This window comes from Heliangelus exortis, chromosome 3, assembly GCF_036169615.1.
Source record: "Heliangelus exortis chromosome 3, bHelExo1.hap1, whole genome shotgun sequence".
NCBI classification, from domain to species: Eukaryota; Metazoa; Chordata; class Aves; order Apodiformes; family Trochilidae; genus Heliangelus; species Heliangelus exortis.
This window is the reverse complement of record NC_092424.1, coordinates 34,488,392-34,502,630: the sequence shown is the minus strand read 5'-3', so window position 1 is coordinate 34,502,630 and position 14,239 is coordinate 34,488,392. Positions and strand designations below refer to the sequence as shown.

The 14,239-nt window shown below is 44.4% G+C and overlaps 2 protein-coding genes across 5 annotated transcripts in view; both read right to left on the bottom strand.

Moving 5' to 3' along the window:
* The window catches only part of COMMD1 (copper metabolism domain containing 1), an 81,385-nt gene extending 75,058 nt beyond the window's left edge, over positions 1 to 6,327 (bottom strand). For all 3 annotated transcript variants that reach the window (XM_071740107.1, XM_071740108.1, XM_071740106.1), the window contains exon 1: positions 6,098 to 6,327. In XM_071740107.1, coding sequence (XP_071596208.1) covers positions 6,098 to 6,295 — 198 coding nt within the window. In that variant the 5' untranslated portion in view covers positions 6,296 to 6,327. The remainder of the gene's footprint in view (positions 1 to 6,097) is intronic.
* A 186-nt stretch (positions 6,328 to 6,513) lies between these two features.
* Positions 6,514 to 13,509, bottom strand: CRLS1 (cardiolipin synthase 1). Of its 2 annotated transcripts, XM_071740105.1 has the most exons (7): positions 12,904 to 13,495; positions 12,383 to 12,520; positions 11,366 to 11,495; positions 10,805 to 10,890; positions 10,305 to 10,373; positions 9,884 to 9,975; positions 6,514 to 8,295 (listed from the first exon to the last, which is right to left on the bottom strand). In XM_071740105.1, exons 1-7 carry the CDS (start codon positions 13,315 to 13,317, stop codon positions 8,208 to 8,210), a joined length of 1,017 nt encoding a protein of 338 aa, XP_071596206.1. In that variant the 5' UTR covers positions 13,318 to 13,495; the 3' UTR covers positions 6,514 to 8,207. The 2 variants fall into 2 exon arrangements, with proteins under 2 accessions (XP_071596206.1, XP_071596205.1); XM_071740104.1 differs by lacking the exon at positions 9,884 to 9,975 and having other exon boundaries at positions 12,904 to 13,509.
* Between the last annotated feature and the right edge of the window lie 730 nt (positions 13,510 to 14,239).

The window sequence follows — 14,239 nt, the reverse complement described above, 5'->3', positions numbered from 1 at the left end:
ACTGCCACCAAAAGGAAAAGAGTGGAATTACTCCACCTAAAAAGTAACTTATTACAAGAGGAACTAACGCAGTAAATTAAACTTATGTAAGAAAGAGATAAATATAGTATTTTAATCAGGATTACAAAGTCTTTGAAAACAAACAAACAAACAAAAAAGCTGGGGTGAGAATTTGCAAATGCTGACCATACCAGCTTCTCAATGTTCTGAAACCTTACAGTATAGGAAGCTGGGAAGTATTAAGGCAGAGAGCAAAAACAATTGGCAACAGAACATGGCAAGGGTGCAGTTCTCCAAGGCCATCCTTCCTAGAGCTCTGTTCTACCTTGCCAGACATTCCACACTGGAAAACAAATGATATTTTTTTTAAAGTAAATTTTGCTAGAGGTAAATGTAATAAGGTCAAAATAATTTCTCTATAATATAAATTCATCATTTTAGAGATAGGTCAGATGATGAAAGCACATTAAGTAGATCTGCAGGCAGAAGAGGAAATGGCTTTAAGAAATACATCATCATGACATCTTTTATAAATACAAAACCAGGACTATTCTATATATAAATCAGGGGAAAAGGAATAGTAAGATGCTTATTGCTGCAGTAAAAATGATAAACATTTATGGGCACCATGTTTTGCACAAGTGGAATGCAGAAGGGTACAGGAAGGTCCTTCACCTGCACATACAAGCAAATGTTCCAGATCTATGATTACTGCTTAGAAGACATGAAGTACTACAGCAGCAAAGTCACATGGGCAATGCACCTCTCTGCTTCTAACCCCATGAAGAAGATGAGTGTCAGAGCAAAAATGTCCTCAGCACTCAGGAATGAGTGACCTTCTCATCCAATCCAGGTGCTTACACTCCCTATAAAGTCAACAGAAGACAGTGTAAGACATCTCATGTTTCCCACGCTGACCATACAAAGGAGCTGAGCTTTTAAATTATGTGTTAGCAAGCAGCATGGCAACCTCCCAGAAGAATATATTTGGTGTGATTAGTTACTAAATCAATGGAGACACAGAAGTTACCCATCTTGTGAATTTCAGATGCAGATCACTGCACACAAGGGAAAGGGCTGCATAAGCAGTTACTCTGGCTTTCTGCTGCTCTTTTGTTTGCTCCCCTTCCTCCATCACCCAGAGGGAGATGGAAAAAAATAGTAAAAATAAAACCACAAAAAGAAAAGACAAACATTGCTGTTATTTTAATCATGCAGATTTTTCTCAGTGAATTTATATCATGACTGGGATAAATTTGTTCAGAAATTCATGTGACAATTGACAAGGAAGGGGCAACACTTCAAGTGGAGCACACTAGCACACAAGATGTGTGTGTCCGAAGACTAAGAGGTTATAGTAAACACAGGAGAACATTTGTGAAGTTTGTTATTATCAGCAAATAAAATATAATACAAAAAACCACCCTTATTTAAATTCACAGAGATACCAAAAGTATTCCACTGGACTCTCAGAACATGTATGTGTGTTGCAGTTCCCAGCTACTTAAAAGATTTAGCAGCTTGCAGGGCCCAGACAATTTTCCCCACACCCTCCTCCTGCCAAACAAAAGGGAACAGCTCACACCACATCTTGGCAGAATCACAGAATAATTCTAGTTGGAAAGGACCTTAAAGATAACCTGTTTCCAACATCCTTGCATGGGCAGGGACACCTTCAATTAGACCAGGCTGCTCAGAGCTCCATCCAGCCTGGCCTTGAACACTTCCAGGGATGGGGCATCCACAGCTTCCCTGGGCATCCAGTGCCAGTGTCTCACTACACTCCCAGGAAAGGATTTCTTCCTTACGTTGAACCTAACTCTCCCCTCTTCCAGCAGGAAACTATTACACCCTGTGCTTCCTATCACAACAGGCCTTGCTAAAAAGTCCCTCCCCATCTTTCCTGTAGGCCCTCTTCTGCTACTGGAAGACCACAATAAGGGTCTCACCAGTCTTCTCTCTAAGCTGAACAACCCCAACTCTCTCAGTCTGTCTTAGCAGGAGAGGTGCTCCAGCCCTCTGATCACCTTCATGGCCCTTTTCTGGACTCATTCCAACAGCTCCACGTCCTTCCTGTACTGGGGGCTCCAGAATTAAGACACAGTACTCCAGGTGGGATCTCAAAAGAGCAGAGGAGGAAAATCACCTCCCTCGACCTGCTGGCCACGCTTCATTTGATGCGGCCCAGGATATGGTTGGGGTGCAACTTTCTGTGATGCAAATGCACACTGCTGGCTCATGTTTTGCTTCTCATTAACCAAATGTCTATGTGATAGTTTCAGACAAGTCAGTTTATGCAAGAGGCAGAGATTTCTAAGCTAGCTGAGAGAATTGAAAACAAGGTAATGTGAAAAATGAAGACAATGGATTTTTCCACTAGGTAGATGGGAGGAAAGATTAAGTTTAAGCCTCTCTATTTCCAAAGCACAATTCCAATAACCTTTCCTCCCCATACTGGGAGTCATAAAAAAGAGGGCCCTCAAAATTACCGAAGTCAAGGGATTTTTTAGGATGCTCTAGAAGACAGATCCCATAAGTAACCACAGGACTTAGGTGTTGCTTCCTTAAAATCATGCACTAGAAATAAGCACCTGAAAACCCATGCATACTTTACATCAAGTTGTGTCTGCACAAAGGAGTTTAGACATTGCTTAGATCAAAACTTAAAAGTTGAAATGTGCTGAACTGCATAAGCTTTGGTTATTTCCCAGGAATTTTTTCCATAAGGAGAGGAGAAGAGTGGTGGCCATGAAGACCATAAGACACCCCTGTTAACAGTGAGATGATAATTTACGTTCAAAGGCAGGACCCTGAAGACCAGAGTTGTTAGTAGGTTTTATTCTTAAAGAAGAACGTGATACCCTTTCCTCAACATATTTTCATTCTCCTAAGCATATGACTGTGTCACAACAGTAAAATCATCCAGTAATTTTAATCAACTGTGTTCTCTAGGGCCTGAATTAACATTATGCCCCCAACATGACATCTCAACAGTCCTTGAATAAGAGTTGTCTTTGAGAAGGAAACAGAAAAAAACCCCAACAAAATAGAACACAGACGAAACCAGAAAGTCTCAAGTCCTGCAAGAATCAGACTTTAATTCAACTTTATTAAGTTGATAACACCCATTCCAGTTTTTTCAGGGCATCATCTGAATTTCATCATTAAAGAAACAATAGATGCTTAAAAAAAAAAAAAAAAAAAAAGTGCCAGCATCCTCACCAAATTCCAAATCTGTGAACTAGCTCTGTTTGCCTAAGTTCTTCTCGCTGTTTCCACTAGATGTGGCACTGACTTTTCTTCTGGTCTCAAATACATCATATTGACTGAAGAGATGTCACATTTCACTGATGGCTAAAGAACTACCCATTTCTGCAAACAGATTATTTATATGAAATTATCATTTATCTGAAGTTATTATACTGCAGTATTGCATTGAAATAAATAGAAAAATACTACTTGTGTTTGCCAGTTACTAGCCCCATCTCCTGGAGGCAAGTCAAAAACACCAAGGGGAAAAAAAAATAATAAAAAAAAAATATAACCATCAGGTCTGAAAAACAAAATTACCCCAAGAACAAATACAATAGGTATCACAATAAAATTTTGCTCACTCGGATTTATAGAGGAATCTAATTCCAAAAATAAAACTGAACAGTGAATCAAGAATTGAACTGGAATCTATAGCAGTGTTGAAGTATCAACCAGAATGCACATTAAAAAAAAAAACCAAACCCAAAACAAAAGAAAGATGTGGGCTGTATCTTTTTCTAAAAGAACATAACACAGCAGAAAGTCCTTTTGTTTGGGTTTTTTAATTCAGTGATGCTGAGACTGTCAGAAAGAACTTCAGACTATGTCAAGACTCCTAACATCTTTTAGCGATGTATTCAGTGACTCTAGGGCCCTAGTAACACAGGTCACCATTACCTCAAGAGATACAGCAGAGTGTGTCCAATGTTGAGAAACTCCACTGCTCAGTGTATCAACAGCCATTGGTTTCAGTTGACTTCAGCATGCCAGCAAAACAGCTGTCTACTGAGGAAAAAGCACAACTTATTTTCCTCTCCCCTTCAACTCCTGCCTATGCAGTCCTGACTGCCTTCTTTAATCACCTCTGACACTCATCAGATCTTTTTATGAGACAATTCAAACTCAGCAACTTCACGGTAATTCTCTTTTTCTTCCTCCCTTTGAATTACTCAGCAACCTCACAGAGAACTGTCAGCTCACAGAGAGGTCCAGCAAGTACCACAGCTGTCAAACTTTATGAATAAGTGGCATTGGATGTGGTGAACGTGGCTAGACCCCCCCATTTTGGCAGAACACGTGGCAGATGCTCTGTCCACCCAAGGCAGTTGTCCTCAGGCATCAGCAGCAATAAAGAAACAGCCACTTGAAGTGGAATGTTCCACACGTGCAGTCCCTTAGCTGATCCACAAAGAGGGAGGCTGCTGCTAACAGCCCACAGTGTAGTTATGAGAGATGAAGCTTCATTCTCTGGTGAATCTGGTGATTCTGCACTTAACGATTTGGACATTTAAAGCAGCAGCTAACTCTTCATCTTCTGGGCTACCATGTGTGCTTGCACTAACATACTGACTCCTGATACAGAAGCACCGATATATAGAGAAAAATAAATAAATAAATACCTTGTAACAAATAAGAATACAGATAAAAGGAAGCAAAGCCAATTCCTTTTAAACTTTCTGATATTCTTCTCATCACAGAGACTAACTGTGTCCAGTTCTGGGTCCCTCAGTTCAGGAAGGATACTGAGGTCCTGGAGCAGGTCCAAAGGAGGGCAACCAGGCTGGTGAAGGGACTCCAGCACAGATCCTATGAGGAGAGGCTGAGGGAGCTGGGGCTGTTCAGCCTGGAGAAGAGGAGGCTCAGGGGAGACCTCATCACTCTCTACAACTCCCTGAAAGGAGGGTGTAGCCAGGAGGGGGTTGGTCTCTTTTCCCAGGCAACCCTGAGCAAGACAAGAGGGCACAGTCTCAAGTCGTGCTGGGGGAGGTTTAGGTTGGACATTAGAAAGAATTTCTTTACTGAGAGGGTGATCAAGCATTGGAATGGGCTGCCCAGGGAAGTGGTGGATTCTCCATCCCTGGAGATATTTAAAAAGAGACTGGATGTGGCACTCAGTGCCATGGTCTGGTAACTGCAGCAGTAGTGGATCAAGGGTTGGACTTGATGATCTCTGAGGTCCCTTCCAGCCCAGCCAATTCTATGATTCTATGATTCTAAGGGAACCCTAGGCATTCTTCAGAGGACAGTAATCTAAAAAATAATGTTCTGGAAAAAATGAATGTTCTGCAGCAATACAAACCCCATGCAGTAAAAATAACGTGTAGTGACAGGGAAAGGATAGCAAACAAGTATCTTGCAGATGTACTTGTATGTTAAAAAATGGCCACTTTAGAAAGGGAAAAAGACACTATGATAAGCTCACTGTTGAATTTGGGAACAAAAAAAATAATTCAGACAAAACTGTGCTATTGCATTTAGTTATTTTCCTCACACGAGCGTATTACAAACCTACCGACCAAGCGTCACCAGCCCCGCAAAACAGCGGCAGCTTTGACCACCGGGGGGCAGCGGCCACTCAAGCACTCTGGAGGCTGCCTGTGCTACACCGAGATGCTGGAAACTACACTGCACTTCTCCCTCTGAGTGGAGGGCGAAAAATTTCCATTCCGGAGAAAAATACCTTCTCCTCTCCTACACAGAAAGCAAAACGCGACTGCTATCGAAAAGAGCTTGCTTCATAACTGGTGATGCTTTTCCCAACTCACAGCTTTTCTGTAAGAAATCTGTATTTCGCATACAACCGGGCACTTCAGTTAAGAGATGAAGCCAAAGGTGAGGAGGGACGCCTTCCTCCTTCCGAGCAGGGCAGGGCTGTGCCAGAGACCCCGTCCCACCACCTCCAGCCCCGCACCACGAGTGCCCGGTACCGCAACCCCACGCCAGAGACCCCCGGGCAGGAAGGGGCTCGTCCTTGAGCGGAGGGGGACGCCGGGCACCCAGACGCCGACGAAACGGCTTCCCCCAGAGTCAGCCCCCTAGAGCGGAGCCCCGTCCCGGCCGGTACCTGGAGGAGGCCGCCCATCTTGGCGCGCAGGGCGCGGAACTCCTCCGGCGCCGCCTCAGGGTAGAGCTGCCCGCGCAGCAGCTCCTCCGTGATGTCCGCGTTGCCGTAGTAGGTGGTCTGGGCGATGCCGCTGAGGAGCCCGCTCAGCAGCTTAGAACCCTCGGGCGGCGGCGGCTGCTGCTGCTCGGGAGCCGCCATGGCGAAGCGGTGGTGATGGGGAGGAGGGAAGGGGGGAGGAGGGAAGGGGGGAGGCAGCGACCGCCGACTCCGCCCGCCGGCGGCGGCTCGTTGTACGGCGGCCGCACTGGGACACCCCCCGCGCCCTGCCCCGGCGGGCACACGGAGCTTTGACCGGGACGAGCGGGATCGTCCTCTCAACAAGAGAATCGGAACTACCAAACAGCGAACGCCGTGGCTCTCTCATCCAGATGAATTTTATTTAATACAAATATTTAAGCACGCGTCACCGGGGAACTGTACATTTAACTTAATAATAACACAATGAATGACAGGTGTAAAGACGCACAGCAGCACGGAGCTTTGGTTGACCAGTGCTCTCCCATGCCCTGGTGATTTCATAGAATGTTTCAAAGGCATCTCTGATTAAAAAAAGAAAACGAAACAAAAAAAAAACCAAAACCCACCAAACAATCAAACAAACCCCCAAAAACCCAAAACAAAACCAAAAACCCAAACCAAATCTCAATCGTTAGAAATTCACCAAAGACAAATGACCTGTCTGGGTATAGTAACTTTCTGCTTTCTTAATTCCTTTGAGAAAAGTACTCCACTTTCCTAAATATTGAAGATATTTTAAGGAAACACCCATAGGCTTTGCTGTGTGAAATGCAGTGTAGACCAGAAAACATGAAGACAGCTAAGAAAGAGGTACTACTAAAAATCAAGTGTTTTCTCTGTGCCCCACTCTATACAAGTTTAAATATAAAAAAATATTAAAATGCTTTGTATATACAAGCCTATGCAGTCACAAAAGAGACTGTGTGCTCTCAAGAGATGTCTACAGCAAATTTTCTTCTGCTAATAGTGGTATCATAAACCACCTGATTTCATTTAAGCCCTTCATAGTTGTACTCTTTAATGACATAAGAAATCACCTGTTGCTCAGAAATAGAAGTTTACGATCAACATGATCTGTCCTGCCTAGTGCTTTATTCTGTATTTTGTTTTAAGCAGACAGCAGGCAAATAACATGTGCAAGTTGTCCCTGCTTGAGAGGTATTACAGCAGCCACCTCTAGAAGTAGAGGTACAGGAAGAATTAACAGCACATGTATCTAAAAGTTTCTTCCACTCTCTCCATTCATTCAAACAATATCTGAAGCATCCTTTTTCTCCCATGGTACTTAAGATTAAACAGCATCTTAGAAGCTTGAAAATAACCTGGAGAGTTTATTTCAATCACTAGAAAGGAATATATAGTATGATGAACTCCATTTGGGTAGTCTTCACTGCACAGCTGACCCTTCTGAGGCTCTTAACAGGCGAGTCCAATTCACAGTTGCTCACATTAAAAGAGAAAAGGGAGCAGGGCAGTAACTCTTCATTGCTTAGTGGCACCACCATGGAATACAAAGTAAAATTTCCAATGCTCCAGTTTAAATTTCTGAAGATATTGTTGCTTGGTGACATGCTTTCTCCTGCTGCAAGCTGATGACATTAAGTCCTAACGAGCAATGCTGGTTTACTGACCTAGGCTGAGGTACAAAACTAAATTTGCTCTCATAAATTTGCTTTTTCTTCTCAGAGCTCCGTCTACTTTAGTGCCTTGCACAAAAATGGCCAAAAAAAAAGCTGGTAAAAAGTGCAGATTTTTACTCCAAAACCAGTATAAAACTATTCAGAATGCACATGGCAGCAATCAGTAACCTGTGTCTTTAAGAATATTATTTATTTGTTTTTGTAAACCTCATTTTTAAACAAAAATACACTGAAAAGTCTCTATATATACACAGTACATGTTCAAACTTCCCTTCATTGTGACGCCATGGTTTAAGCAGAAAAACAGAGTTCTTGATCCAAACCCAAGTTGCATTACAACCATCTTCAGCAGTACCACCACACTGCCGAGACCTGGCCCCTTCAGGAACACTTCATTTGTTATTTATCACCTGAACCGTTTTTCGGCCATAATGGTAATAGCTGTATGCAGAGGTTACCGTGGTCAGAGCTGTGATGCACCTTTGGGGAAAATAGGTCCTGTAAGTCATTTGAGTCTAAGTATGGTCACAGAAAAGTCTTATTTTAAAATGGTTTCCCTATTTTTCAGTACACAGTCATAGACTATGTCCTACGGAAATGCAGTTTACATGCTGAAATGCAGTGCTAAGTGGAGGATTACATGAACAAAGAAACTGACATCCAGTGCTTAGTTGCACGCTTCTGTTTAGTTGCACACTAGACCAAATTTTTACCATATTAGCACTTGTTTCAGAGAAGGGAAGACAAAATATACAGTATATTTGTAGCCTACATAACTTTCGCCTGCTTGAGAACTGACTGATGTGAGAAACTGTTTCTTGGTAGTAAGAAAGGGGAGCATTCAAATCACATGAGACTGGAATTTTATCATTACACCGAATTCCAAAGCTAAAGCACCAGGTTCTGGCTTCAGCATCTTTTGTTTCCTTTCCAGGAGGCTGGGTAATAACCATATAGATTTCTAAATGAGCAGTGCTCCTCTGTGTCAAAGGCTGACACTGTGCAGGTGTGAGTCACTGCAACAATCCTGCCCTGTTGCAGCTGCCCCCCTGGACACACAGCCAGGTGTTTTTGGAGAGAGTTGACAGAGGACCCTGGTAAGAGACATCCAGCACTTCTCCATTCCTCACAACGTAACAACTCCCCTCACAGAGGTCCAGTCAAGTAACAAGGAAAGCACTTTTCACAGATCCAGATTTGGCTTTCCAACAGGATTTAAAAAAAAACAACAAACCCAAAGCAAATAAATAAACAACAAAAACCCCACACCGATTGTTAAGATAAAGGTTCCTAGTTCCTTAAAAGCTTTGAGTTTTGTTTTTTTCTTTTTTCCTAAAAGCAACACTCAATTTTCCACTATTTTAAACTAAGTAATTCTGCTATCTGCTGTTCGGCCTCTTTGTTCTGAACTCTAACCTCACTGCTCAGGAGAAAGAACTGCACTTTTGACACCTGACCTCAGCTAGAATTCAGCTACTGTCCAAGAAGAGCAGTGAAATGAACTGCCATTAAAGGAGGTATGCTCCTGTATGCCTGTTTTCATTTAATCCCTCCCTTCCTTCCTAGCAGGAATCACTGGATTTCTTCAGAGGGTTTTCAAAGAGGCTTCAGAAACCTAGATTTCAAGACAGCAGGTAAGATAGAAAGCAAAAATGAGGAAACACATCCCATCTATTTTCACTGGTATCAAGACTGCTTTATCAAGGACATTTACAGCATGGACAAACAAAGAACCCATACAGCCTTTCTTCAACCCTCCCTTTCTGTTATTCTGAATTTAAACTTTGCCTGTGTACACCATGCCTATTCTGAAGACTGGTTTCTTAGCTATTATTCCTGGAATTTAACTAGTTTTATCTGACTACTTTTGCTTGTACAGTAAATCAAATACCAGCAAATACCTAGCTTCTGTGTCAGTTAAGAACAAAATTGTAAAAATTCAGCTGTAGGGGTTGATTACATCATCTGGGCACAGATTTTTTGTTCCCACACAATTAGATTAATCCCAACTACCAGTTTCTTTAAGAGTACATTCAATTATCTGAAAAAAGGTGAAGAGGTAAGTTACCATAACGTCTGCAGATATATGCTGTCCACATAATTGAACACAGGAGCTGCTAAAGAAGCTGCCACCAAAATTAGCTGAACTGCTGTATTCATCTGATAAAGGCAAAACAGGAAACGTGACCATAATGAAGACGTGTGCTATTCAAGGAATACCAATATACACTTTTATTACTGGTTTAAGTGTGAAATATTTAGAAAAAATATTTAGAAAACTCTTTTAATGAAGCATCTTACACACTCAAAATCTGCATATGCTCTAACAGAATATAGTTGAAAAGTCTCAGCAGTTAAGCTGCCTCCGAATCAGTAGGCACTATTTTGAAACTGCACTCAGCAGTAGTAGTAAACAGCCACCTCCCTCCAAACTACACACCATCCCAAGTACCAAGGAGTTACCTTTTGTATTGAGTTACTACTCTTACCTTGCTAATGAATGTTGGTTTTAGTTGGGCAGTAGCATAACAGGGGTTAAAATACCTACTGAGGGTCCTCTGTTGGGGGAGAAAAGAGAAGACAAAAAAGGCAATTAATAGCATTTTCTGCTTGATATACCTCTTGGCATGATACACAAGTCAATTGACGCACCGAAGAATTATACTGCTACCGCTCCTATGAGTTATTGTACACCATACACAGGAAAAAGTTATCAGTAGCTCTGACTCATCTTTATGAAACCTATTTTATGAAATACTGTTCTGCTTACAAATCTGTCTGGTGAAAGAACAAGCACAGCATTACACCTTAGGCTATCCACCCAAGTTTTGAGCAACCGCAGCCATCTTTTCATCACAAGATTAAAATCTCTTGGTTGCAATTTTGTTAAAGGCTCATTCATTTTTTTGTACTTGCAGAAATACATAAGACTTAATAAAAATAAAATTATTACACGCTTTCACAATTTTGTTTCATGCTATACACTCACCGGTGGAGAAAGAGTTTTGTATCGCACATAGAAAACAGCAGCAATGAGCGCTACATCCCTCAGAATTATCATGGAAGTAAGTGAAACTGAAAAACCAAGCCAACAGGATCTAGTGAAAAATCATGTCCATGAGTAGAAACAAACAAAAAAAACCCCCACAAAATACGAGGCAAGGATAACCGCTCTCAACTTCTGAATACATTTTATGCATGACCCAAGATTTTTAATGCGACTTCTGAAAGGATTTAATCTGAAGTCTTGTAACAGCCCAGTCTATGAGAAAGTTTTTGCTATACCTACTGATTATTACTGCTTGAGTAAGAGCACATTTGAAAATGGCAATACACACTAGTTCATTTTGTACGTGGCAACACATACTTTTTGTGAGGTCTACTGGGGGAGTGTTATAAGTATTTAAAATAGGAGCAAACAGCAAAGTGTAACTGGCAAAGCAAGAGTTCATAATATATGGTTTTCCTTCCAGCAACACATAAAAAGAAATACTTTGCATAAAATTAGCTTCTTTACATTATCTAGTACGTGAAAGTAACGTTTCCTCACCTGGGATAAGATTTGCACAACTTAGGCTTACATAGAGCACACTGATGAGAATTTTATCAGCCAGAGGATCAAGAGCACTTCCCAAAGCTGATTTCTGATTAGCCCAGTTTCGTGCAATAAATCCATCCAACTAGGAAAAAAAAAAGCTCAATGTTTCTATGTGTCTCTGCTAGAAAATTAAAAACTAAAATATCTTACATATGCTACTGTTACCAATATATTTCGTTAATGACATCACATAATACACATAGTTTAACTAAGATGATATTTCTATCACAATTTTTTAATGTCACATTCCAGATTTTGGAAGCCTCTGAACACATTCACTTCTCATTACTGAAAAAAAAAATGGGGAAAAAGGAAAAAAAAACATGAGGAGGGACATTTTATAAGGGCACGTACTGACAGGACAAGAGGTAATGGATTTAAACTGAAAGAGGATAAATTTAGGTTGGACTTCGGGAAGAAATTCTTCTTTAGTGTGAGGGTGGTGAGACAATGGCACAGGTTACACAGAGAAGTTGTGGATGCCCCTTCCCTGGAAGGCCAGGCTGGATGGGGCTTTGAGCAACATGGTCTAGTGGGAGGTGTCCCTGCCCATGGCAAGGGGTTTGGGATTAGATGATCTTTAAGGTCCCTTCCAACCCAACACAAACCAGTCTAAGATTCTATGTTAACTGTTATTCTAAAAAGTTACACAGCTACTGTCTTGATGGGCACATCAGGTACAGCTCCACCGGATGTAAAAGCACTGACTGGGCAATGCCCTCCCAAGGCTGGGCAGGGAACCTTGATATCCCCTTTACTCCACCAGTATTAATTCCCTTTCAGCTACCTACGAGCTCTCTTCGCAATATTGTGAAATATAAATATGCTATTTATAGAAAACAATGAGTATAAAAACTAATCTGTTCCATTATTTCCATTCCACATTGGAGCCTAAATTTCAGCGCATCTTAAATGAATCACCATAACCCACGCTACCCCTGAAGTATTTCCGAAGTGACAAAAACATACCAGATCCGTTACGCCAGCCAAAACAAAGACACCTAGTGCAACATCGAAATTTTCTTCAACAATCAAATAGCCTAAAACTGGCGCCAAACCCATTCTTGCCATTGACAGTATATTGGGGATCGTCCAGGGGTTTTCATACTGTAAAGCAAGAAAGCAAAAACTTCAGGCCAGGAAGGCAAACCCTACCTTGGCACGTAGCACAGTTCTTCAAGCCAAACACGCACTTTTAAGTTGAACTCGCCAGAAAGCCGCGGTAAATTCGCGTTTGCGCAAGACACGCAGGCACTACAAAACGCTAACTCGGCCTTCAGAAGGCAAATATATCGCCACCGAGAGACCCGAGAAGCCCTCGTTTGCCGGGAAGCTTGGCCGTCATGCCTGCTTTCCCGCAGGCGGCTTGACTGCCACCGGGACCGCTCCCCGTCCTCTCACCCGCTGAGCGCGACATCCCCGCCGCCACGCTCCCCGCCTCCTACCTTCGCTCAGCCCCCAACCCCCCACCCCCACCCCGGGTCACATACCAGCTCGGCGTAGCGCCCGGCCACACGTTGCTCCCGGAGGGGCTCCGGCGGTCCGACCCCGCTGCTCCCCGCTCGCCGGGACCGGGACCGGGACCGGGACCCGGCCCCGTCGCTGAGGAGGCGCCAGGCGGCGGCGGGCGCGCGCAGCAGCCGCTGGTGCTCGCGCAGCAGCCGTTGGTGCTGCCGCAGGGCGGGCGCCGCGCGCGGCCCCACCGGTGCCCCCCCGCCCGCCACCAGGCAGAAGACGCCGCCGTTGCCATGGCAGCGGCCGCCGCCCGCCCCTCCGCCGCGCCCCTCCGCCGCCGCCACCCCGGGCCGGCTGGCCAGAGGCCTGGCGCCGCCGCCCGGCCGCCTCCGCCCCGCGCCGCGGAGAAGCCCCCAGAAACCCCTGCCCAGCCAAGCGGCGGCCAGCATGGTGGGGGGTGGCACCTGCCCGCTGGCCCTACGCGCGCTGCGGCCCTGCCCGCCGGAGCGAGCGGCTTCCCGCCGACGCCGCCATCCACAGCCCCGGCAGACTGACGGGGGCTCGGGGACAGGGTACGAACGGCGGGGTGTGCGCTGTGCGGCGAGGGGTGGGGGGGACGTGCGACTTTTTGCGTCGCTTTACGGCAGCCCCCTCTCCGCCGGGCCGCACGCTTTACGGCAGGGTGCTACCTGCTGCGGGCGCCGTGGCTGAGTTAAGAAGTAAACCACATCTGTGGGGAGAAAGACGGAGGGGATGGGGAAGGATGGCTTTTCCGCTGTTTTCCGGCCTACCTGCCGGCAGAGGCTCTCCCCCGAGGGCCCCCGGGGGTGGACGACGGTGTCCATGGCGGCATGGCGGGCGGCTGGCCGCGGTCACCCCCCTCCTTGTGGCGGGGCGGCTTCGCCGAGCCGCGCTTTGTGTTCCCAGCTCTTCTCTTAGAAGCCCTTGAGGGAGGGAGGCGAGGCTTTGCTTTACCTGAAGTGACTTCTCAGAGGATCTAAGTAGGCTGTTAATTCGTGGTACTTGCTCTTCGCCCTTCTTCGCCCACGTTTACTTTAGCTCGAGGAGGAAGAAGAATTCACTTCTTGAGGTGCAAGGTACTTTATTCGCTCCTGAGGCTTGCTCCCACCCACCTTCCCTAACACTCAGGCTTTGTTAGTTTTCGTATTTCTGACACCGGTTTATCACACAGCTGAGGCTTGACTCCCAGGTGTTCAATCAGCTTCAGCTATACACACAGTCACTAACTGGCCAAACAAAGGGAGGCTTTAAAAAAATCCAGAACAGCCAAAAATCAAGCAAAAAAGCAGCTGATTGTATGTAGAATAGGTAACTACCGTTGCCACGTATTTTTCAAGGAATCGAGAAAGA

What these genes read in the sequence shown, in the direction of transcription:
- CRLS1 (XM_071740105.1), bottom strand. Translation starts at nt 13,317, where the DNA reads ATGCTGGCCGCCGCTTGGCTGGGCAGGGGTTTCTGGGGGCTTCTCCGC. An exon ending in ACAAAACTCTTTCTCCACCG is followed by an intron (nt 10,374 to 10,804) that starts GTGAGTGTATAG and finishes CTCCCCCAACAG; the next exon opens with AGGACCCTCAGTAGGTATTT. An exon ending in ATATATCTGCAGACGTTATG is followed by an intron (nt 8,296 to 9,883) that starts GTAACTTACCTC and finishes TTTTCCCCAAAG; the next exon opens with GTGCATCACAGCTCTGACCA.